Source organism: Diplotaxodon limnothrissa, linkage group LG7, assembly GCF_057381915.1.
Source record: "Diplotaxodon limnothrissa isolate DT_005_m linkage group LG7, D_limnothrissa_male_GT1.1, whole genome shotgun sequence".
In the NCBI taxonomy this organism is placed as follows: Eukaryota; Metazoa; Chordata; class Actinopteri; order Cichliformes; family Cichlidae; genus Diplotaxodon; species Diplotaxodon limnothrissa.
The window spans coordinates 55,072,128-55,094,607 of record NC_140602.1 but is presented as its reverse complement, the minus strand read 5'-3'; the positions used below and the strand labels follow the sequence as shown (position 1 = coordinate 55,094,607).

The 22,480-nt window shown below is 38.8% G+C and overlaps 1 protein-coding gene across 4 annotated transcripts; it reads left to right on the top strand.

Annotated features, from left to right (window-relative positions):
- Nucleotides 1-203: 203 nt before the first annotated feature.
- On the top strand, nucleotides 204-22,480 carry tnpo1 (transportin 1). 4 transcript variants are annotated; one of them, XM_085359955.1, is made up of 25 exons: nucleotides 204-313; nucleotides 429-537; nucleotides 1,729-1,804; nucleotides 2,356-2,505; nucleotides 3,577-3,683; nucleotides 8,902-9,035; nucleotides 9,663-9,744; nucleotides 10,515-10,637; nucleotides 12,438-12,556; nucleotides 12,881-12,941; nucleotides 13,163-13,331; nucleotides 13,656-13,808; nucleotides 13,916-14,141; nucleotides 14,335-14,506; nucleotides 14,690-14,776; nucleotides 14,866-14,973; nucleotides 15,316-15,474; nucleotides 15,575-15,662; nucleotides 15,747-15,845; nucleotides 15,928-16,023; nucleotides 17,916-17,991; nucleotides 19,581-19,680; nucleotides 19,773-19,847; nucleotides 20,081-20,219; nucleotides 20,298-22,480. In XM_085359955.1, exons 2-24 carry the CDS (start codon nucleotides 433-435, stop codon nucleotides 20,186-20,188), a joined length of 2,673 nt encoding a protein of 890 aa, XP_085216081.1. In that variant the 5' UTR covers nucleotides 204-313; nucleotides 429-432; the 3' UTR covers nucleotides 20,189-20,219; nucleotides 20,298-22,480. The 4 variants fall into 4 exon arrangements, with proteins under 4 accessions (XP_085216081.1, XP_085216080.1, XP_085216082.1 ...); XM_085359954.1 differs by having other exon boundaries at nucleotides 426-537; XM_085359956.1 differs by lacking the exons at nucleotides 17,916-17,991; nucleotides 19,773-19,847; nucleotides 20,081-20,219; nucleotides 20,298-22,480 and having other exon boundaries at nucleotides 426-537; nucleotides 19,581-19,661.

Below are 22,480 nucleotides of genomic sequence, written 5' to 3'. Positions count from 1 at the left end.
TTTAATGATAAGACTAAATAGATATATGTAAACATGTTTGGTCCTTCTAGTTATCTTCCTCCTGTAAAAAAGCATCTTTAGTTAGACTATTTAGGCTTAAAAAAACTTGTGGCGCACTAGGACCCTCCAGCTCCGTGTCAGCTGACTATGTAGCCAGTTATATGCGACGCCAGACCGTAGCCCGAAGGTTTTTTTCAGCTTGGGTTGGGAGAAAACGGGTCGACTCGCCGTGTAAGGCCCATGTCTGAAAACCCAAACAGACGTTCACATTTCAGCAGAAAGTCGACTGCACAGCACGGCAAAGCCAGAACAGGTAAAAGCCTTTTTTCCCTATCCAAAATCACTCCGCCTCGTAGGGAGCAGCATTAGTGAGGCGTACGATGACAAGTCCTCTGTCTGAGCTTATGTTATTTCTTTATCCGCAGCAGCAAGATGGAGTGTGAGTGGAAACCAGACGAGCAAGGACTTCAACAAATTTTACAGCTGCTGAAGGAGTCTCAGTCGCCTGATACGTCCACACAGAGATCCGTCCAGCAAGTATCCTTTTTGAGCCAGATATGGATGATATAATCTGTTAGTGATTTAATAACAAAACAGACTCAACAGGCTAACGATAGCTAATACTAGCCTGGGTGGTTACAGTTACAAGCAGGTACGCTCGTGCCTTTTTTTGTCTCGCTTGCACGCGCTACAAACGGAGCAGGTCGTGCTAACATCATTTGACATTAAAAATGCTATAAATTGTCTTGCTTGGTTAATACAATAACCAACGGTAGCTTCTAATTGCTCCTCCTGTACACCTTTACCTTGCATATTGCTTCGGCAGAACATCATAATAAAACATGTCTAAAGCCCCGGTATATCATCTGCAACTTAATCCTCAATTAAAGCTAAGCTTACCGGAAACATGCTACTAATTTAAGTTAACATTCGAATTAGAAATTCTGTGCATAATATAATGATGTAATGGTGATTGTGTTAATTGTGACAGTAGTGTATGCAATGCACGAAATTGCTGGATTTTACTAGTGCAACAGAATCTGAAATCTCCTGTTCTAAAACAGGAGTTAATGGAGTTAATGGAGTGGAATAAGAAGCCATCATTATTCAAGCATTTTCGCTGTGACATTTTACTCTATGTCACTTTTCCAAAGGGTGCCAGGGATTATCAAACAAAACCGTATTAAGGTGACCTCTTCCGGCTAGATTAAATGGCAAGCACTAAAGGGTAGGTTTAACATGTAAGTGCTTTATTAGCTTTACTCTGTAGCTTGGGCACTGTATTGTCACACAACACTGTGCTAGTGTTGTGTGACAATGCAGTTGAGGAGCAATCATCTGCTGCTCAGAGCTGCTGGTCCTTATGTTTTTGTCTGGTTTCATGCAGGTCCTTAATAAATTTCTTATGTAACCCTTCATACAGACTGTCTCATTAACTCATAGACTAGCTGCTGTTATAGCCCTAAAGATGCCATCTGCCAGTACAGTCATGCCAAATGACACATTTATGACCCCCTTACAAGCATACATCCAGTCCACTCACACACACTGACATACGCTCCCATCATTATGCTGTTAGATTAGACCACTCCTCCTCTTTATATGGGGAGGAGGAAAAAAAACTCTTTTTGGCTTTATTGTTGTTATCAGATTACAGAATGCAGTGATGTTCTTTCAGCCTTTTAACATGCTCTTCGTACATTTGTAACCCTTAACCATTTCTCCCAGAGACTCGAGCAGCTGAATCAGTATCCAGACTTTAACAACTATTTGATATTTGTTTTGACAAAGTTGAAATCAGAAGGTAAGCTGTCTGCCCTTCTCCTTCGCTCTGTCATTTTGTGTCTGTGGTGTGTTCCTAGATCGTCTAATAGCACCTGGGCAGCTGTCGTTTTTATGTAACTGCTTATTGACAGGTCAGCCCGGCTGAGACTTGGGTGACCTGATGGCATCTTTGTTGCAAATGATGTGCCACACAGAATATGGGCCACTCTAATTTTAAAGCTAAATCCTGGCACTGCTCAACTTTTGGCTTGACTGTCTGCACAGCAGATGACCCAAATGTTAAGTGGTGTTAAGACCTTTTCGGTTGCATGACGACCTTAGCTCAGATGCAACAAGCCACAAGTGTTTAAACAAAAAAAATGACCGAATTTATTACTTACCCATTTTAAGCAAACAGTAAAATAGTTTCTGTCCACAATGTTAGTATAAATGTCTGAACATAATTTCTGTAATACTCTGCTTGTGAAAAATGAAAGGAAAGCAATTTAATGTCTGAGTCACCAGCCTTCATTTTGATCACAGCTAGAGTGGAATTTTCACATTTCCTTCCTTGGCCTTTTCTCTCCCAAGATGAACCGACCCGATCCTTGAGCGGGCTGATACTGAAGAACAATGTGAAAGCTCACTATCAGAACTTCCCTAATGGCGTGTCTGATTTCATCAAGAGTGAGTGCCTCCAAAACATCGGAGACTCATCTCCTCTGATTCGGGCCACTGTTGGTAAGTCCCCTCTCTGTCTTCTGATTGTAATGTTGTCCTTAGCATCCATGCATACCTTTTTATGTTTAAATGTTTTCTGTTGTTATGTACGTTGCTTTGTTGTTCCTGTAAATAACTTCCTTATTTGTTTAAACTACATGCTGAAATATAAAACCTACAGCTCACTATATTGGGAACATAATCAGCATTTGCAGACAAAGCAGGGAAATAAATGACAATGAATATTTACACAACACCTTATTATTGGTTGTGATGGTTGTATATTATTTACACTAATTAAACCGATGAAAGGGATTTGGGATAGTAGCTCATTTATTTTCTTATTTTTAGGGATATGGTTATGTTTTTAGTAGAAAATGAGTCTGCTTTTCTGTGTTGTTTATATTTCTTTATTTATCTAGTGGGCAGAAATCTATGAAAAAACCCTTAGAAATAAAACTCCTGCAGTTCTCCTCTCTCCATTCTTAACCCCTCCCACCAGATTAGCGTGGACACATAGACTTGCTGTCAAAAGCGTGCTATTGCTGACTTTTGACTTCAGGCACTCAAAGTTTGCTCTCTCAGGTTTTCACCGCTGCTTGGCTAATCTGGCCTAACGGACCTGTAACTGGCTCAAGATTGTGAAGCCTGAAAACAGAGCTTAGAGGCGGTGCAGTTATCTCTCAGACCTTGTCAGTTACAGTATGATTGAAGGCTACTGTGAATTTCTTTTTAATCTATTTCTTTTTAATCCAGTGAGAGCAAAGCCCTACACTGGCTTTAAATGCCTCTAAATAGTCTTCCTTAACTCAATAGGCTACTGTATCAGAATGTTAAAGGCCAGCTTTTAAATGCTGGTTTGGTCTCCCAAGCATTCCCTGCTATTATTGCAGAATCTTGATATTAACATTTGCATAATTAGGGGTCATCCTGCTGTTTAAGCTAACTTGAAGCTATTTATGTGCTGCATTTCTGTTATTTCTATTCACATGGATTATAAACAGAAGCGCTTTATAATATTAAATGTCTGTTTCATTATATCCTGTGCATGATTTTGGTTTAATCAACTAACTCAACCCACTCTGACAACAGGCATCCTCATCACTACAATTGCCTCCAAGGGAGAACTACAAAACTGGCCGGAGCTGTTACCCAAACTCTGCCTGCTGCTGGATTCTGAGGATTATAACACATGTGAAGTGAGGACAAACAAATCAGAAGCTTATAAATTAATTTCTTTTAGGCACTAAGCTGATGTTTGCTGGTGGTGTCACAAATGTGTTGATACGGGTGAAAGATGTGAAAACTATTTCTTAAGGGTTCTACAGATGATGTTTCCTGTAATAATCCACTAACACCGTGTTTCCACAGAAATGTATGTACTAACCCAATTACAAATGAGCAAACTATATATGAACAGGAAATCACTTAGATCATTTCAAAAGTTCTTAAAAATCTAAAATTATCTTGTAACACACTGAACTGAAAATGCATCATACAAATACAATGTGGCTCTAAAATCTTCTGCAGTAATCAAAAATATGAGATTGATTTTAATAAAATGTCTTCTGACGAAACTGACTTGGTTAAGATGGACTCAAATGTTGCAGCTGAGTAGCCATGATGTATTCATGTTTCAGTCACTCTGTAGCACATGAATAGTGCTCCGCAGGAAAGTGTCAAAATTTGACATTTCATTACTAAAAAAAAATCACACAAAGAGTCCCGAACCAGCTTAAAGAATCCAACCTGAAATGCAGTGGGCTCAGCGTTAATATGGCAGCAGCCATTACTTTGCTTGATATGGACATGACGCTAATGTCATTTTGTAATATTATCATCTGCCAATGACTCAGATTTCTTCCTCTTTAATTACCGTGCTTTCAACTCATCAGAAGTTTAACAAAAGCGTGTGTGTGAGTATGAGAATGAGAGGCCGCTTTTTGCCATAGCTGTGTTGGAGATGGGTGGGGAGTGCTGAGATTAAGCGTGCACATATTTCTGACTGTATATTACAGCCCATGTGTGCTGTAATTAAGCATGTTTCCCTGTCTGGGCACACAGACAGTTGTGCGTGTACTGTTTATTTGTTTATTAATTAATTTATTGTGGAAAGAAAAGCTGGCTCAGCTATAAAGCAGCATCTGGATGGTATCCTGCTGGCCAGATGAGCTAAAGACATTCTCACAGCTGGAGCAGCCGCTGCAGACTGCAGATTATTCAGCTCTGACTCAATTATTCTCTCTCTTTTTTTTGATCATCGTCCAAATATGCTTTACTTTTCAAAACGCCGATAACTACATGCTGTTGGGTCATATTTCATCTTTACAGGCCACCATGATCCACTCTGTTTTTTTTTTTTTTTTTTAATATCTTTAATTTTTCTGAATGTTCTGCAGAATAAAACTCAAGTGCTTGTTCTTCTAAATGCTCCATTGCAGCAGCCACGAAAATGACAGTACAGTTGTTTGTTGTGACTGTTAGATCATCTGATTTGTGTAACCATATTCAAGCTCATATAAACTCCCAGGTCATTAGTATTCTGTCAGCTGGATTTGCCCATGACATCAGAATTAATAAATTAAACGGCATGTTAAAGTGTCGTGGTAAATTCAGCTGTGTCTTAGGGCAATAAAAATACATGCTGACAGGATTATTACTTGTCGATGTGATTTAAAGTAATTTAAGGAATAGGTGTGACATAAAAAAATAAATCTTTGTGTAGCACCGCTGCTAGCCTCCTTTGTAAAGCTTGTTCAGAAGCTGAGATTTAGGTCAGGTAGTTACTGCAGACCATCTTGAAGTGTGTGTGTGTGCGTGTGTGTGTGTGTGTGTGTGTGTGCGTGCGTGTGTGCAAGAGGCTTAACACTCAAGCAACCAAATGTAGAAACTCCTTATAAGACCAGCTATGTTTTTTGAAAAGAAGCTTGAGGGTTGGAAAGCTTCTTAATGTTTCTTGTTGAAGATGGTCAAGTTGCTGCACTGTGAATAACTAGGAAGCAAACAAATAATCATTACTATATCTCTTTCCTCCCAAAGCACAACATTTGATGACCTCCCTTCTAACCTTGATGAGTTTTGACACCTCAGTATATATCAATGAAGATGTGGTTTGACAACCATTAGAATAGTTTCCAGGTTTTTCCAAGGTTAGCTGCATCAGAAGAGACCATCCCCACCAACTTCTAGTGCACACCCAGTTATTTTATGTTTATATAAGCAGGCCAAAGTTTGAAATAAAAACCTCAGTGTAGCCAGTCAGAAGAGATGCTGTCATACATATGTCAGGATGTCAGTGGGTAGTTTGAGCTCTCGTTGGCAGAGTTGAGGCCGATTTGAGGATAACTTCAGAGAACCGTGACCCAGAGCAGCATCTAGCTGTGTGTCTGAGGTAAAATACGATTATTTTACTATTTCAACGTCATTGTATATTTAGCTTAGTGCATTTTTTGAGCTACGAACGCAGTTGTTTCCAAATTAAGTGCTCTGAATGGTCAGATCTGTTTATTTCCATGCAAAATATCAGAAAAATCAAGCTTGATTCGGGGGGGGAATGAAGGTTTAAAATTTGTCCTGTGATATTACGCAGTTGGTTTGAAGGGCTGCATGTAAAAATAGGCAAGTTCAAAAAATATTAACACTAAATATTTGCCCGAATTGTATACATCTGGTGTGTAAAGAGTTTAAGTGTGAGATAGATGGGGGCTATTGGGAAAAGTGAATCAGCTAGTCTAGAGTCCAAGATTTAAATATTGAGCTGAAAATGAGTAAATAAGTACACTTTAAAGGGTCAGTATTTCTTCTTGTTGCTGATGTTGATGTTATTTTTTTGTTGCTGTAGTATCTGGCACCTTCTTCACTTTAGGATAGAGCTGTTGGTAGTCTTGATTAGCCATATAGTACTCTTTAAGAACTGAGCATCCACTGCCTCCCCAAAATAATCCACTATTTCTATCAGCATGACTTTGATATCTATTTTGGGAGTATATTTAGTGACTGCCAGTGTACAGTTTCCGATCTGTAATCTACGCTTTGAGAAACGTGTAAATGCATGTTGGCCTTGGGCCATTTGATCAATATATGTTGTGCATTTACAGTATCTGTGCAAGATGATCCTCGTGACTCTCCCAGTGAATCATCCTCCCTCTGATTGCTCAACAGTCCCACGCTGAGACCTAATGTCTGCTGACGCTGTGTATAAAGACAAGCTTCTGTATATGGTGAAACTGCAGCATGCTGTTTTTAGCTTTAAATCATCTGTTCTCAAGTAATGATGTCATAGATTTTTTTTAAGCTTAGTATGAACATAACAAAACGCAGAAAAATCAAAACACATTTGTTTTGGTAACATAAGGAGCTGTTGCCCTACCAGTGAGTCCTGCCTTTTTTGTGGTTTAAGACTAGTGGTTGCTGGAAGAGCTCCTCGTGTCACCACGCTGTGCTCTTCTCTGCATGCTCTATATAAAGAAACAAGCAGGTGTGTCAGATGCCAAGTTTAATGCTGGTGGACGGCTTAATATAGGTTATGGCTATGTTTTGATTAATGGAGGTTGACAAGTGGCTATAACGGTGTTGATACCACTCGAAGGGGAAAACGATCACCTATGATAATGCTCTGCCACCTCAGTGCTCATTTGTAGCATTATTCACATTTCAAGGGCAGGATTCTGAAGGAGCCGTTTAGTCGACTACATGTGTATTATTATTTTTCTTCTTTGCCGTGGCTCACAGCCATCTGCGTGAATTGCATTCTCACAGTGAACGACCTTCAGTAGCAGGACTTGAAAGGAAGATTACACTTTAGATACTTTCATATCATTGAAACACTTGCAGGCCACTCCCATTACTTTGCACTTCTCTCTTGACACACACAAATGCCTGTATTATGTTTTGACGTCACTGTGTGCAGCGCTGGAGCACAGTTGTGCGTAATATGAAATATTTGTTTGGGTTCCCACGCAGGTTCGCAACCAACAATTGCATTATCAGTTAGTCTGGTCATTATTCTTGATTAGTCGTGATGTGTGTTAACATATCATGCCATGCCAGCATTTAAACCCCAGTGATCTTGAATACATATGGATAGGAGGGGGAAAAAGGAAGTCTTTCTTCTAAATAGCTCATTAGTAACCCAGTCATGTTTTTCAACATTAAGATAAATCTGACATTTTGGGGGTTGTCATGAGATTTTTATATCATGGCTTATGTATATGACATCTGTTTACTTTTTTTTTTTTTTTGTTTGTTTGGATTTCCAATTCTTAGCTTAAACAGCAGCATGTCTTATACAATTAAAGGAACTGTCTCCTTTCGTCTGTTTCTAGGTGCCATTAGCAGTTCTCTCAATGTCATCTCCAAATTCCAAAAGGAAATTTCCACTGCTGTCTCTGATTACCTGCTGGCATCAAGATTCAGTCTGATGAAAGAAATGCCTTTTTCCCCCTTCATAAATTTCCTTTGTCCCTTCTTGTTTGTGACCTTGATTTAACCTTAGCCTCCTCGTCTTGTGTCACCCCTGTGGTTCTGAGCATATTTTTCCCCTCTTTTTTTTTTTTTTCTCTTGTGGAGATGGCTCTGTATCTGTCCTCTAAAAGGAATGCCGACATGGGAGTGGTTTCCATAGAAACACATTTCAGACAGCGTTGGTGTCAGTGCTGTGCCGTTTCTTGTATCTGCCTCTCAGGCTGCAATGTTTTTATTTATTTATTTATTTTTGTGAGAGAGACTGAAGTCTGCAGCATATCGTGAGCATGCATACTAACCATCTGTCAAGCAGCTTGTGTGTGTGCGTGTGTGTGCGTGTGTGCGTGTGTATGTGTGCGCCAACTGTTTGAAGGTTATTAGAGCAGAAGTGGATGAATCCTATTGAACATCATGGATGAGAAGGTGGAATGTATTATTTAGTGCTTTCACTGTGCAAATACTAGCACTATGATCCTCCATGTCTCATATGTTACAGAGCTTATACACAGTATGTGGATTTATAGAACCAGGGTGATTTTGTTTTGGGCTTGGGTTTAAATATGCGTGATTGTAATATGACTATAGTGTACCATACGGGCAATTTATTTATTTCACTGTGTGGCCTCTTACATTGTACCTGTCATATTTGGCTCTTAAGCATGTAAAGCCTTTGGCTCTTATGCGTGCTTCCGATTGCAGACTTTATTCTTACTATGCAATGAAGCAAATTATGTTATTATACAGTAAATTTTGCCTCAATGTTAGATGAGAATCAGGCAAATAAGACCAGTTCCAAATACGTTTTATTCCTACTGTCTACTTCAGTGTCTCAGTATTTTGGGGTTAACTTCCTGATAAATTAGCAGAAAAATTAAATCTTCCATCATGTCTCTTTCTTTCTCATTGTTTACTTTGCTGTCTTTTCCTTATGCCATTTTTTTCCTTTGTTTTCAGGGAGCTTTCGGAGCTCTTCAGAAGATCTGCGAGGACTCTGCTGAGATCCTGGACAGTGACATGCTGGACCGTCCTCTGAACATCATGATCCCCAAGTTCTTGCAGTTTTTCAAACACAGCAGTCCTAAGATTAGGTATCATAATACTTCTTTTTTTCCAATTTTGCTGACTGAAGTTGATTTTAAGTTACACTGTCCTTTGAACCTTTCACTTACACATGGATGTTTTATTATTTGAAATGACCTAGTCTGTTACACTCTTTTAGAATGTGCATGGCATTGCATTTAAATTGTCTGTGAATGCTGTTTATTATACCTGTTTAGTGACGGTGCATACTTTTCAGTTAAAACTACTTTAAGCAAATGAAGATGGTTCCTTTCCTCCTCAGTAATTTAAAATTGATGAAAAACTTCTACTGGGACTTACTTGACATTCCAGCTGATATCAGCTGGTGTACCAAAACTGTGACTTTGTGTCTTGCCTGAACTATTCTCCATTTGTTGGATACAATAAAATGTCTAGTCTAAATCTGAATACACAGCCAGTATGTACATTTTCAGTCTGTCTTATGTTTCTTAGAGACGACACACAACGAGTGTCTGTTGCAGTGTAAAACTCCTGTAGAGAGAGAGCTTTCTCATATTTGGAGGTTAGATTGGAGGAGATGGGGCAAATAATAATACAGAGGCTACATTCACAGTGTGCAACATGTGAGGAAAACATGTCGGTGTGACTCTAATGTGGTTGTTACTCTGTTGCAGGTCTCATGCCATCGCCTGCGTCAATCAGTTCATCATCAGCAGGACTCAGGCTCTTATGCTTCACATCGATCCTTTCATTGAGGCAAGTCAGACTCTAATGCTCCTTTATATTATCTATTATGCTTTGTTTTTTTTTTAAGTGTATCTATATGCAAAACAAATCATTGGCCCCAAAAGAAAGAAACAGAAGCTACTAAAGGGTCACTTCAATAAGGCGAGCTATTCCTCTGACAGTTTGGGATTTACCTCTCCAGTTTGTGGCTTTCTGCAATCAGTCGCCGCATATGCCAAGCCTCATGCAAATTATTGCAAATTATATTATGTTTAGGGCTTGGGAGAAGAGATTAATAATAAGAAAATTGAAGTCAGATATTTGGCAGAGGCTGAAGCACAAAAAAAACTGAATAGTTAGTAGCAATTAATAGTTTAAAAGTGTAATAAATGAACTAAAGCCGTCATAAATCGAACAGCTATGACTTTATGTCCGAAACATTTGTGTACTGTGCTGAAGACAACTCAACTGAAGTCAAGCTGGGGCCTTTCTGTAATGCCAGTTTGTACCGTAAGATGGTGCAGCACCTCAATGTATGTCTTTCTTTGTTATGTCTTTTAAAGATATGGGGTATATATTTAACATTTTGATATAGTAAACTGGACATTTAAAGCAAATGGCTACAGATTATACATACAGCAAATCGCAGAACTGTGTACATTCACAAACATCTAAAACACTGGTACATGATCTGTAATGTTCTGCATTACTGTATTGACTATTCCCCTCTCAATCATATTTATTCTTATGTTATTGCCAACAGTGGTATTAACTTTAAGCTGTCGCCCTGCCCTCTGTAGAATCTCTTTGCACTGGCAACAGATGATGAGCCAGAAGTGAGGAAGAATGTTTGTAGAGCTCTTGTTATGTTGCTTGAGGTTCGCCTCGATCGTCTCCTGCCACACATGCATAACATCATAGAGGTGAGTGTATTGTAAAGATGAAGAATGACTATATTAACTAAAAGGGAGGCGCCTAAAAGCTGATAATCGGGGAATCGGTGCAGTATTGAAATGGGTTTTCAAGGTTTAGAGAGGTGGTATAGTTCTAGATTCTCCCTGTGTTCTGCAGTGTTTTTTCAATAGCATTTGGGGAAGGCAGGCACCTCAGACAAAATACTACTATGTGAGAGAGCAGGCCAACCTTAGCCTGCACCCGAATGCACACTCCTCCACACAGCTCCCTCTACAGTCTTTGAATTATATTAAGTCAGCATTTCAGATGGTCAAATGTCAAGCTTGACAGAACATTTTTGGATTATATAGTAACATAAATGGACTATCATTTATTTGGCACGTACTATAGTCCATTTAACCATTGAATGGGCATTGCAGCACAAGCCATGTTTACACACACACACACACACACACACACACACACAGTACCTTTTATACATATACTTAAAACACTTTACCCAAAGCCCTTTTGGCATGCATACCTGAAGAGCCAGGATTGAATCACTTACATTAGTGAGTCAGCTAGTGGAGAAGCCACGACCACCCTAATGTATTCATGTAAAAAGGAAATTTGGGGGGGGGGGGGATAACAGTGTGCTCTTCAAAATGAAACTTGCATGTTAGATACCTAAAAATCATGTAGCTTGTTGTTAAATTCAGGGTGTTTTTTCTTTTTTTTCTTTTTTCTTTTTTTTTTTCTCAATAAACCTCAGGAGTGTGGATAAATATGACATTTTGAAATGGAAAATGTGGATGAACCCTGAGTAAATATGACATATGACATAAACCTCTATTAATAACACAGCAGTAAGCAACTCTGTTGTACTGGAGGTCGTTTTATGTCATTCTGATGAACATGGCCGAATAAAGTAGGGCTGTGTTTTTTGTTTTTTTTTTGTTTGTTTGTTTTAATTTATTTTTCCCCCCAATTTTGCAAACATGACTTTGCTGAATAATTATTTGTTTGCCCACTAAATCTATAAAATGATAGTTTCTCATAAAGAGTTATTGCTTACTCTTTATCAGCCCATTTGCTTTTCTCTGATGGGTTTGGTTTAAACAATAGACATGCACGGGTAGCTTTTAGTTGTGTTACTGGCTTCACTTTCTTTACTCATGTATTAAAATACAAACACTTTTTGTGAATTTATCATTTTATTATTTTTATATTCATTATATCATAGTAGTCAGATGTTCAAAAGCACCAAACAAACAAATTAGAAATACTTTTTTTTTCTTCTTCTTCCTTGTGAGTTATTCATTATAGAAGACAAAGTAACCAGTTACAGTTACTCACATCACTGCTTGATTTAGACTCTTGCAAATCTTTGGCCCTTATAAAACATATATGCAACGTGTACTGAACTCATGAACGTTAAAGATGAGGACAATTCACAGGCACGCACTGATGTACTATAATGTTGTGGTTCGTTTTTAGATCAGCTTATACACTTATATTATCTGTGAGGTAAAAATTATTTCCAAAAGCTGTATAGATGTTGATGATCCTGGTACTATAAGAATTTATGTAGTAAGTTTGATATAGATTGTCTGTTCCCCAACTCCTCTTAGAGGCATTGATCAAACATACACCATGGTCATTATAATAAGACAAAAATGAAATGAACTATTCTCTGAACAGAATCATAGTAGTGCGTCGCAGGTTTTAGATTTGGTTGCATTCCTTCCTTTGGGATGAAATATTCAGATTTGTACGTGAAAATGTCTTTGTTTATTTGTATGTTTTGTTTTGTTTTTTAAATTCAGTACATGCTACAGAGGACTCAGGACCATGACGAGAATGTTGCCTTAGAGGCCTGTGAGTTCTGGCTGACACTGGCCGAGCAGCCGGTGTGTAAGGAAGTGCTGTGTGGCCACCTCTCCCAGTAAGAAAATACACACACACACACACACACACACACACACACACACACACACACAGAGCCAGATGTAATGTACAGACTTATGCTGGTTTTGAAAGTAGCTGATTCATAGCAGCCTTGGCAGCAAGTCAGCGAAGACCTTGTACTAGGGTGTTATTTTTCCTCACCTCACGGTGGCTGATTAAGAGTTGACCTCAGGTTTAACATCTGTCACCAAATTGTCACATTAAACTGTGTCCACAGCAGGGACCAAATGTGAGTAATTGCCTGTGAATTCTGCCCTAACCTTGCCCTTTGTTCTCATCATTTTTCCCGCCGCTGCTCCAGGCTCACTCCGGTGCTTGTCAACGGGATGAAGTACTCTGAGATTGACATCATTCTGCTCAAGGTCAGTTTGTACTGCCTAATATGTTTACGTGACGGTACAATGATAAACTGCTCCAGGAGTCAAGCTGACATGCAGTTAAGTTGTTTGTGATGTACAAACAAATTAGAGTTGTATACATTTTACAACACAAAATGCATAGCTAATTTCTGGTTTCAGCTGACTGAACTCTCATGCTAATGCCTACACGCTGAAGAATTTTTATACCATACGTTCATTTTCAGGGAGACATTGAAGAGGATGAGGCCATTCCAGACAACGAGCAAGACATCAGACCACGCTTCCATCGCTCCCGCACTGTTGCCCAACAGCATGAGGGTGATGGAATTGAGGATGAGGAGGATGAAGATGACGAACTAGATGATGATGATACTATCTCTGACTGGAACCTGCGTGAGTTCAGTGCATATCTAAATTGAACTGTCTAGATTGCTCTGTGATGGTTGTTTCAAAATAATTCATAGTGGCTCTTTATCCATGAACTCCACTGAAAGGAGCCCTGCATTGTCTTGTAGTCCAAACGGCTAATAGAGAAGAGGAAGATCTCATTTTTCTTAGGTTTTATGTAACTTTATAATCAGTACAACAAACATGCCACATCGTGCACCTTTTTAACAGTCCCAAAAAGCAGATGGTGTACTAATTGTCTTCTGCTTGTTTGTATTATGCTTGTTACATCTGTATGATCTTTGTTTCTGTGTATGTGTGTGCTGTTAGGCAAGTGTTCAGCAGCAGCGCTCGACGTGTTGGCCAACGTGTTCAGGGAAGATCTGTTGATGCACATCCTGCCTCTTCTCAAAGAGCTGCTTTTCCATCCAGAGTGGGTAGTTAAAGAGTCTGGAATCCTAGTGCTGGGGGCTATAGCTGAAGGTAAGAAGGGGGAAATGAAGAGAAATTGAAGAGAGGGAGGTCCCTCTTTGAATATAAAATCAGAAGTACCACTTTGAAACAATACTTTTGTTATCCTTTTTCTCCAGGCTGCATGCAAGGAATGATCCCATACCTGCCTGAGCTCATCCCTCATCTCATCCAGTGTTTGTCTGACACAAAAGCCCTGGTGCGTTCTATCACCTGTTGGACACTGAGCCGCTATGCACACTGGGTTGTCAGCCAGCCTCCGGATGTTTACCTGAAGCCTTTAATGACAGAGCTGCTCAAACGCATTTTGGATAGCAACAAGCGTGTGCAGGAGGCTGCTTGCAGGTGAGTGAGATGATAAAGCCATGTCTCTCATTTTACAGCACATTAACTCTGACTTTTTTTCTTTTTTCTTTTTTTTTTTTTTTGCATCTGTGTTTCCCACATATTCCCCTGAAGGATTCAGGTGCATCCAAATTTCAGAGTAGTTACTTTCACACATTGCTTTAACCCCCCATTTTTAATCTTTCCCTGCCAGTGCCTTTGCCACTTTGGAGGAGGAGGCTTGTACAGAGCTGGTGCCCTACCTGGCATTCATCCTGGACACACTGGTGTTTGCTTTCAGCAAGTACCAACATAAAAATCTGCTAATTCTTTATGATGCAATAGGAACACTTGCAGATTCAGTGGGCCACCATCTCAATAAACCGGTATGCAAAACAGAAGCATTTGCTGGATTTCACTTCACATTTCTATGCAAATCTAACATTAATACTGCTGTTGTCATGTACTTATTTTTGTAAAATATCAAAAAAGCTGTATTTGTTTGAATGTAAAATAGAATACATTGGCAGCCATTGTTATCGGTGCATTCAATGTGTGATATGTATTAGGAGTACATCCAGATGTTGATGCCACCCTTGATCCAGAAATGGAACCAACTAAAAGATGAAGACAAAGATCTTTTCCCTTTGTTAGAAGTGAGTTTCTCATGCACACTTAAAGGTGTCAAATTTTTGCATAATATCCATGATTTTTGTATCTAACCCACAATTCCTACCTTCCTCAGTGTCTGTCATCTGTAGCCACAGCACTGCAGAGTGGCTTCCTGCCCTACTGTGAGCCCGTGTACCAACGCTGTGTCAACCTCGTTCAAAAGACCCTTGCTCAGTCCATGGTGAGAATGTCTAGAATGGACAACTTAAAGACTTTCTGTGCATTTTCTATTATCTATTTATTCAAAATGAAAACATTTAAACCTGCTGGAGACTCTGCGTAGTCAAGTGGAACTCGATGTAAAGCAAAACAACAACAAAAATGGTAATTTTTATTGTGTTTTTTTTAAAGTTAACAATCTGTTAGTATTGTTTACAATTTGCTGCACTGGCCCCAAGTGGTAAACAAGGTATTTAGTGGACGTTTAACCACTACCACAGTGGGGTGGATCCATAGATGGAAGCCATATAACTTATTATTTAATATTTATTACTGTTAAATTAAGTCATGTTATATTTTCTAGCTTCATCAGTCCCAACCAGAACAGTATGAGGCCCCTGACAAAGACTTCATGATTGTGGCTTTGGATCTTCTTAGTGGACTGGCAGAAGGATTGGGAGGCACCATTGAGCAGCTGGTGGCTCGTAGCAATATCCTCACCCTCATGTACCAGTGCATGCAGGTAAGGCCCTGTAAAAGTATTTAACATGAAAAAAACAAACAAACGTAAACTGACTTGCATGTCTCACCTTGTGCTCTCTTTTTTTTCTCTAACTGTTCAGGACAAAATGCCAGAAGTTCGTCAGAGTTCATTTGCTCTGCTAGGGGATCTCACCAAGGCTTGTTTCCAGCATGTCAAACCATGCATCGGTACGTTCGGTGTACTTGACTCTGAAGCACCAGTGACAATAAATTCCAAGTAATTTTCTAAGATATTAATTTTCCTCCTTTCAGCTGATTTCATGCCCATACTGGGTACAAATTTAAACCCAGAGTTAATATCAGTGTGCAACAATGCAACATGGGCAATTGGAGAGATATCTATACAAATGGGTGAGTGCCTTTCTTTTAAGACGATGTACAGTGACACATTTAAAATCTGAATTAACTTAAGTTCTTATACCTACACTCTTAGGGCCTGAAATGCAACCATACATTGCGATGGTGCTGCACCAACTGGTGGAGATCATTAACAGGCCCAATACCCCAAAGACACTACTGGAGAACACAGGTACCACTCGGTGGTAGTGCTGAGCCCGTCAGCCAGCCAGGTTGCCACACACACACACAAACACAGAGAGAGGGAGGTGTATACACTTATACACACACTCACTCACTCACTCAGGTCCACTTAGCCAGGATTAACTATACTTATTAGACTGCGTGTCTTTCCCTTTTAATTTCAGCCTTTCCCAAGGTATGAGCCTTACTAGTTTTGCTTGTTTCACCAAAGTATGCTGAATATTTCAGGTATTGATTTGCAGCCTGGCACAGTGGCCTGTAAGTTGAAATAAAATTAAAATGAAGCCTTGAGCAAGCCCTGGTGTGAAATTCTTAACACTCTTCAACTGAGCAAACCGTGTAAGAGCCCTGCCTTGGAATGAACTAATGTCGACTGACTTTGCTCTATGAGGTGAAGTACAATATTGTAATGAAACCAAATGCAAAGCTTACACAGAATTATAGATAGATGACTGCATAGCCTCACATAGTTACTGATCAGCTAAACAACTAATCCCAAATGACACCTAAACTGACTAAAAGTAGGGCACCTAGCTGAGATTATTTTTAGGTTGCACACTCTACTCTTGTTTGAACCAAATGCATTGGAGATTTGAATTGGATGAGTCAAGTGAACATTGCATCAAAATTATGCATGCAAGGGTGAAGTGTGACCTGCCAAAATAAAAGGAAATAAAACTAGGGACTCTATAGATGTGTTCCTGTTTGTTTGCTGTCAGTTTATTTGTTGCTTTTATTTACTGTTCTTTAAATGTGGATGCATATCTGCCAATAGATGTTAAATGTTGTTAAGAATGGCCAATGTTTGATGCAGGATACATGATAATCAATAACCATGTCTTAACAATTGGGCATCATACAACTTCAATTTTTGAAGTATCAGATCATTAACCTTTCCACTAACAGTTTCTTGCATGTTATCGATCTATAAATTGACAACGCCACAGTGAATCAAACCTTAGCAAACATAGCCATGTGTAAATTCCGTTAACATGGATGTTTCCACGAGAGCCAGCGTACCACTGGAACTATTTTTAAACTAGGTCACATAATACCACAGTTTAAGGTGGCTGTAAATTCTCGGCTCGCACAGCGGCACTCTTCAGTTTGCCTCTAATCAGCTGATCCTGCACTGAACTCTACTCTAATGAGCATACCATCTGCTTTCTGCATGTGTCATTGGACTGTTCATAAATGCCTGTTTGTTAATGAGAATGTTGCATAGTTTTGTGTCTTCTTAAACTTAGGTCCTCCCTCCTCTCTGCCTCATAAGAACCTGCTGTGCTGGATACTAGTCTCCCTCCATGTAGTTGGCTTGGAGTAATCTGTCATTTCTTTTCCAAAAGAAAAACAAAACAAAAAACATTTCTGTTTCTTATGAAAATTAACATTTGTGAGTTTAAGGGAGAAATCGCTAAGAGGGGGAAAAAAAATCCCACTGAACTGCTCTTGTTTTACGCCATACATGCTACACCTTTTATTAGCATGTGTCTTGGCACGTACAGTTTCATCAAATTGATCAATTTAAATAGCTTTTTTTTTTTTTTTTTTTTTTTTTTTTAAATCCATGTAATTCCTGGAAGCAGATGCCATTGTTTGCCTTTTCTATGAATGTCCTGTCAGAGTTGTCAATGTGTTCTCCCTTAAACGTGTTGTATGTCTTTTTTTAGAGTGTCATATTTTTACATTCCTCCCTTTTGACTTGAAGGGGCAGTAATAATCAACGCTAGTGAAATCTTCTGTTTATTATCATACACAGATTCTGTTGATTTCTGTCTCTGAGTTGTTTGTTTTTTCTTTATTTTTTTCTCCTCCCCCCTCCTCATTGCTCATGTCTTGGTTGGCGTTTGGTGGTGTGTAACCGTGATTGCGTTACCTTAGCAATAACAATTGGTCGTCTTGGTTACGTTTGTCCTCAAGAGGTGGCACCCATGCTACAGCAGTTTATAAGACCCTGGTGTGTATTATTCAATCTTTTATTTAATTCATCTTCTCTTTGCTTTCCTCTGATCTTCTCGTCTGTCGCCTGTTCTTCCCTTTTTCTCCCCTGTAGCTCTCCTCCTCTTCCCCTTCTCACTCTCCTTTCTCAAAAGCGTTTTGGGTTTTTTTTTTTTTTTTTTTCTTTTCAGTTTTTTTGGTTTTTTGTTTGTTTTTTTTCCTATCAGTTTGTAATCATTGCCAACCGTGTGACTAACCCTGTCCTCTTTTAGGTCCTACTTGTGATTTGTTTTTGCCTCAGTAGCACCTTCATGTGTTTTTTATACATTAATTTGTTTAATTTCTAGTTTTTTTTGTCATTGTAAACTGTCGCTAACAACCTAAAAGATGCATGGGATCAGATTTTTCTTTTTTTTGTCACATGCCTGCTGGTTCAACAACAGAGAAAGGATGCAGTCTTTTAATGAGAAAGAGCATTCTTAAATTCCTTTCTCATTTAGTAGTCACCCAGCTGCATGTGCCTGTCCCAAAACGACCCCAAACCTTCTTTAGTAGATCTTCGAAAACAAAACAAAAAAGTAATGTTATATTCAAGGTGCTATAGATGAGGTTTTGCTGAACACACTGCTCAAAGACATCAGTGAAGATATTAGAAGAGTTTCTGAGTTTTAAATATTTTAAAATGCTTGATTTGTTTTACTTGAATCTCTTTTGTGTGCATGCTTCATGTGTTGTAAATCGGGAAACAATTTCATATTTAGATAAATGTGCAAAGTGATCAAAAAGTTCTGTGGCTTTAAAAAAAACCAAACAAATCATGGCAAACTTGACCAATCGCCTCTTTAGCATTGCTTCCTAGTGCACCTCTAGAAAGCTTTCAAGAGCTGCTGATCCTTTAAATCATTGCGTTTATGCTCTTTTTTCTTTTCTTTTTTCACTTGCACACGTGCAATGACTCACAGATCTCCTTGGTGAAATGAAAAAAGTAGGGAAAGTTATTTTTTTTAAAGAGATATATTTCAGTCATTATCAATTTCTTTTTAAACTCTTCCTGATCAGTCTGAGTGGAGAACCAACAGGCTTACAAAGGTTTTAAGCATCATTGCAACAGTTCCCAGGGACTTATGTGTATGGCAGCTGCACCGCGCTTCACTTTACCATACATTACTGTGCAAATGTCAGGAAAATATGCTAGCATTGATTAAAAGTGCAGGTTTGGAGGTGTCAGCAGTGTTACTGGAAGCAGTTCAGAGGCATACGAGGAGAAAACACTGAAGTTGAACCTTGATCAGATGCAAATTGGGAGTGGCTCTTCATTTTTGTGGGTTAGTTGTTGCAGGACATTTTGATCACATTTGAAAAATGTAATTTGTCTTTAGAGTATATGAAGAAAAGGATTGATAATGAAAACACATTTGTGTCAAAGGAGGTAATTGGCTTCATTCAAAGTTGGTATTATAAACATGCATGTCAGTTTAGTAACATGTACTGAATGCATCCGAGTTTCTGTACTAGTTATTCATAGTTGCAGATTTATGCTGGTTTCTGTTGTTGCTCAAGTATTCTTAAGATAAGCGTGGTGTTAAATGTGGCCGTCCCTGTTGTCAGGTGCACCTGTCTGCGAAATATAAGGGACAACGAGGAGAAGGATTCCGCATTCAGAGGAATTTGCACTATGATTAGTGTAAATCCAGGAGGTGTAGTGCAGGTGAGATGCAGTAGAGAGATGACTGTGTGGCCACTTTGTTTTTAATAACTCTGGAAGCTGAAGCATCGCCTTATTTATTTTCTCTGGAACAGGATTTTATATTCTTCTGTGATGCAGTGGCTTCCTGGGTCAATCCAAAGGATGACCTCAGAGACATGTTCTACAAGGTAAAAGCTGAAAAACACTAACAATAAAAATCGCTGAATAAATTCTGTCAGTTTTGCCTGGTTTCAGAGTTTGCACTCAGGCTTTAACCCATTTATTGCTTATCAACAGTTATTGCTGCTCCCTAGTGACCAAATTCAGGAATGGCAGCTTTTGCAGTTGACCCTTTAAAATGCACAGGATTTATTTTGAAAAGCACTCCTCAGTATAAACATCTCGTGGTGTTTAATTTCAGATCCTTCATGGGTTTAAGAACCAGGTGGGAGACGACAACTGGAGACGCTTCGCAGATCAGTTTCCAATGCCACTGAAGGAACGGTTGGCAACCTTTTATGGGGTGTAACTGTTTCCACAGCACGTGCCTCATCGTTGGGGTTGGTACCACTCTGAAAATAATTTTTATTATTTAACCCAAAATGTTGTATTCTAATCAGGGTTTTCTCTATATACAGGTCATTCACTATGGGAGACAATATCGGGAACCATCCCAGGGAGCATGTTACCCTTTACTGGGGGGAAGGATCTGCCTGCTGAGGGAAGGGGAAGGGGTGCTGACCCCCCTCCTTGACCTGGTGGATGGGGTGGGAGGGAGATGATAGCTACAGTTCTCAGTGCCCCTATGCACAGACAAAGGGGCAAAAGGGACTGGCAGGACAACCTTATCACTGGAGGAAAATTCATCTAATATCTGAATCAGAAGTTGTAGTTTGTTGGGGGGGGGTTTTTGTTGTTGTTTTTTTGTTTTTTGGGTTTTTTTTTGCTTTTTCCTCTCCATTTATTCTCCAAACATCTTGTTTTCTGGACTACTGAGAAGAAATGAATGTGGAAAAAATTGAGAAATCTTTACAAAACCCTGTACTTTTTGTTAGACAAGGAGAAATGTAGGTCTTCTGCTCAGATATGCGTTTATAAGAGTAAACGAGAAGTATTATGAAGTAAAGCTGAAGGTTCTTTGAGACACATTTCCTGTAAGTACAGAGATGGTTTAAAGTTCCTACAGAAAAAGCTGTTTTGTCACAAGGGAGCACATAGTTTTTGTTTTTTAAATGAGCAGCTTTTCTGAAAATGGGTAGCATGTGTATATCATTGTGGAAAAGCTGTAGTGAAATGTGTTGACAGCTGTTGTTGAGCTTTGATAAGGTTCTTTTTTTTGGGTCTTGTATTTACAGTACTCATGTTTTCTTCTACTGGAGATTTACGGCAATCAGCTGTAATGTAGCATGACGGGCTTTACACACACTGACTTAGAAAAATGTGTAAAATCTTGGCTGTGGCGTGATGTCCGAGTGAATCATTGTTTGGTCTTGTGGCGTGAATGTGACATGGACATCTATCTGCAGGCATATCAAAGCTTTAGATGCTTACTTTATCCTTTTATATTGTCTGAGCCTCGGAAAGGACAAATGAAGGAGAAGCATGCAGGATAACAAGATCCTGTTTGCTGATTATTGTGTCATTGTGTTTTGGACGTAAATGTCACAATGGCACAAATACTGTCTCAGTGATTTGTTTTTTTTGCTTTTGCTTTTTTTTGTGACTTTGGTTGTCAGAACCATATAAACCATCAAATCAATGTTAACTATGTTAATTTCTCAATGTACTGATGTTTTTGTTATTGGTTGTTGGAATTTTTGTGCTAAAAGCATGATCTTGAGGATGACTTTCTAATGTTTTGGGTGGTTGTCACTGTGGGGTACTTTCATCTTTTGCATGTTGGTGGCCCCTTACACCCCAACTTAAAGTGGGAAGGTTGCAGGAGCTTCAATCAAGTTTTGGTTTTATTTATTTTTTTTATATAGCAACCATTTATGTTCAGCATCACTGTGACTTTTAAAGACTTCACAGTAATCTTGCTAGAGTGTTCTCTTCTTCACCTTTCACCTATAGTTGGATATGTAGATTTTAAATACTGTGAAATTACATGTTGTCTTCTTGTGTTGCAGTGTTATTATTATTATTATTATTATTTTTTTTTTAAATCTATATGTTTAAGTTGCAGATGGCCTGAATGTATTCCATGATGGATTTTTATTTTATTTTTTTTTTATATTATTGTTTTGTTTAATTTTAATTTTTTACGCCCATCCATTCTTCCTCTGCTGGCCAGAGTAATAATTGCAGTATTTAAATCCTTTGTGATGCACCTAAAATGTACTTACTTACTTACCTACTTACTTAGCAAGTGCTTAAAATGAATGATGTAGCCAAACACTTTAGAATATGACCTGACAGGTCATTGAGCATTGCTGCTAAAATGTGTGGACCTTAATGCATTAAGCATCTTGATCCAATTGGGATATTAGAGTGTAGAAGTAGTTTAATGTGTTAGCTCAACTGCCACATTAAGAAATGTATTACTAATCTTAGATTAAACATTTTTTGAGGACATACACGGTGAATGCAGGTTATAATGCATCATGGAATACAGAGGCAAATACTCGTATGTGTCACATCATTATGTGTTTAGAAGTGATTTTTGTCTTGTCACATTCCAGCTTGCGGCTTGCAAAAATATGAAGTAATCGCAGCTTGACGGGGTGGATGTGCACACACTTTTGTTCTTTCTTCAAAAGATAGTAGTTCTACAAAACACACAACAATCCCAATTACTACTGTGCTATAATTTTGACGTAAC

Bases quoted from the DNA above. Each gene is read 5' to 3' on its own strand.
- tnpo1 (XM_085359955.1), top strand. From the start codon at position 433: ATGGAGTGTGAGTGGAAACCAGACGAGCAAGGACTTCAACAAATTTTA. The intron at 17,992-19,580 runs GTGTGTATTATT...CCCTGTTGTCAG, and splicing joins CAGCAGTTTATAAGACCCTG to GTGCACCTGTCTGCGAAATA. The intron at 19,681-19,772 runs GTGAGATGCAGT...TCTCTGGAACAG, and splicing joins ATCCAGGAGGTGTAGTGCAG to GATTTTATATTCTTCTGTGA.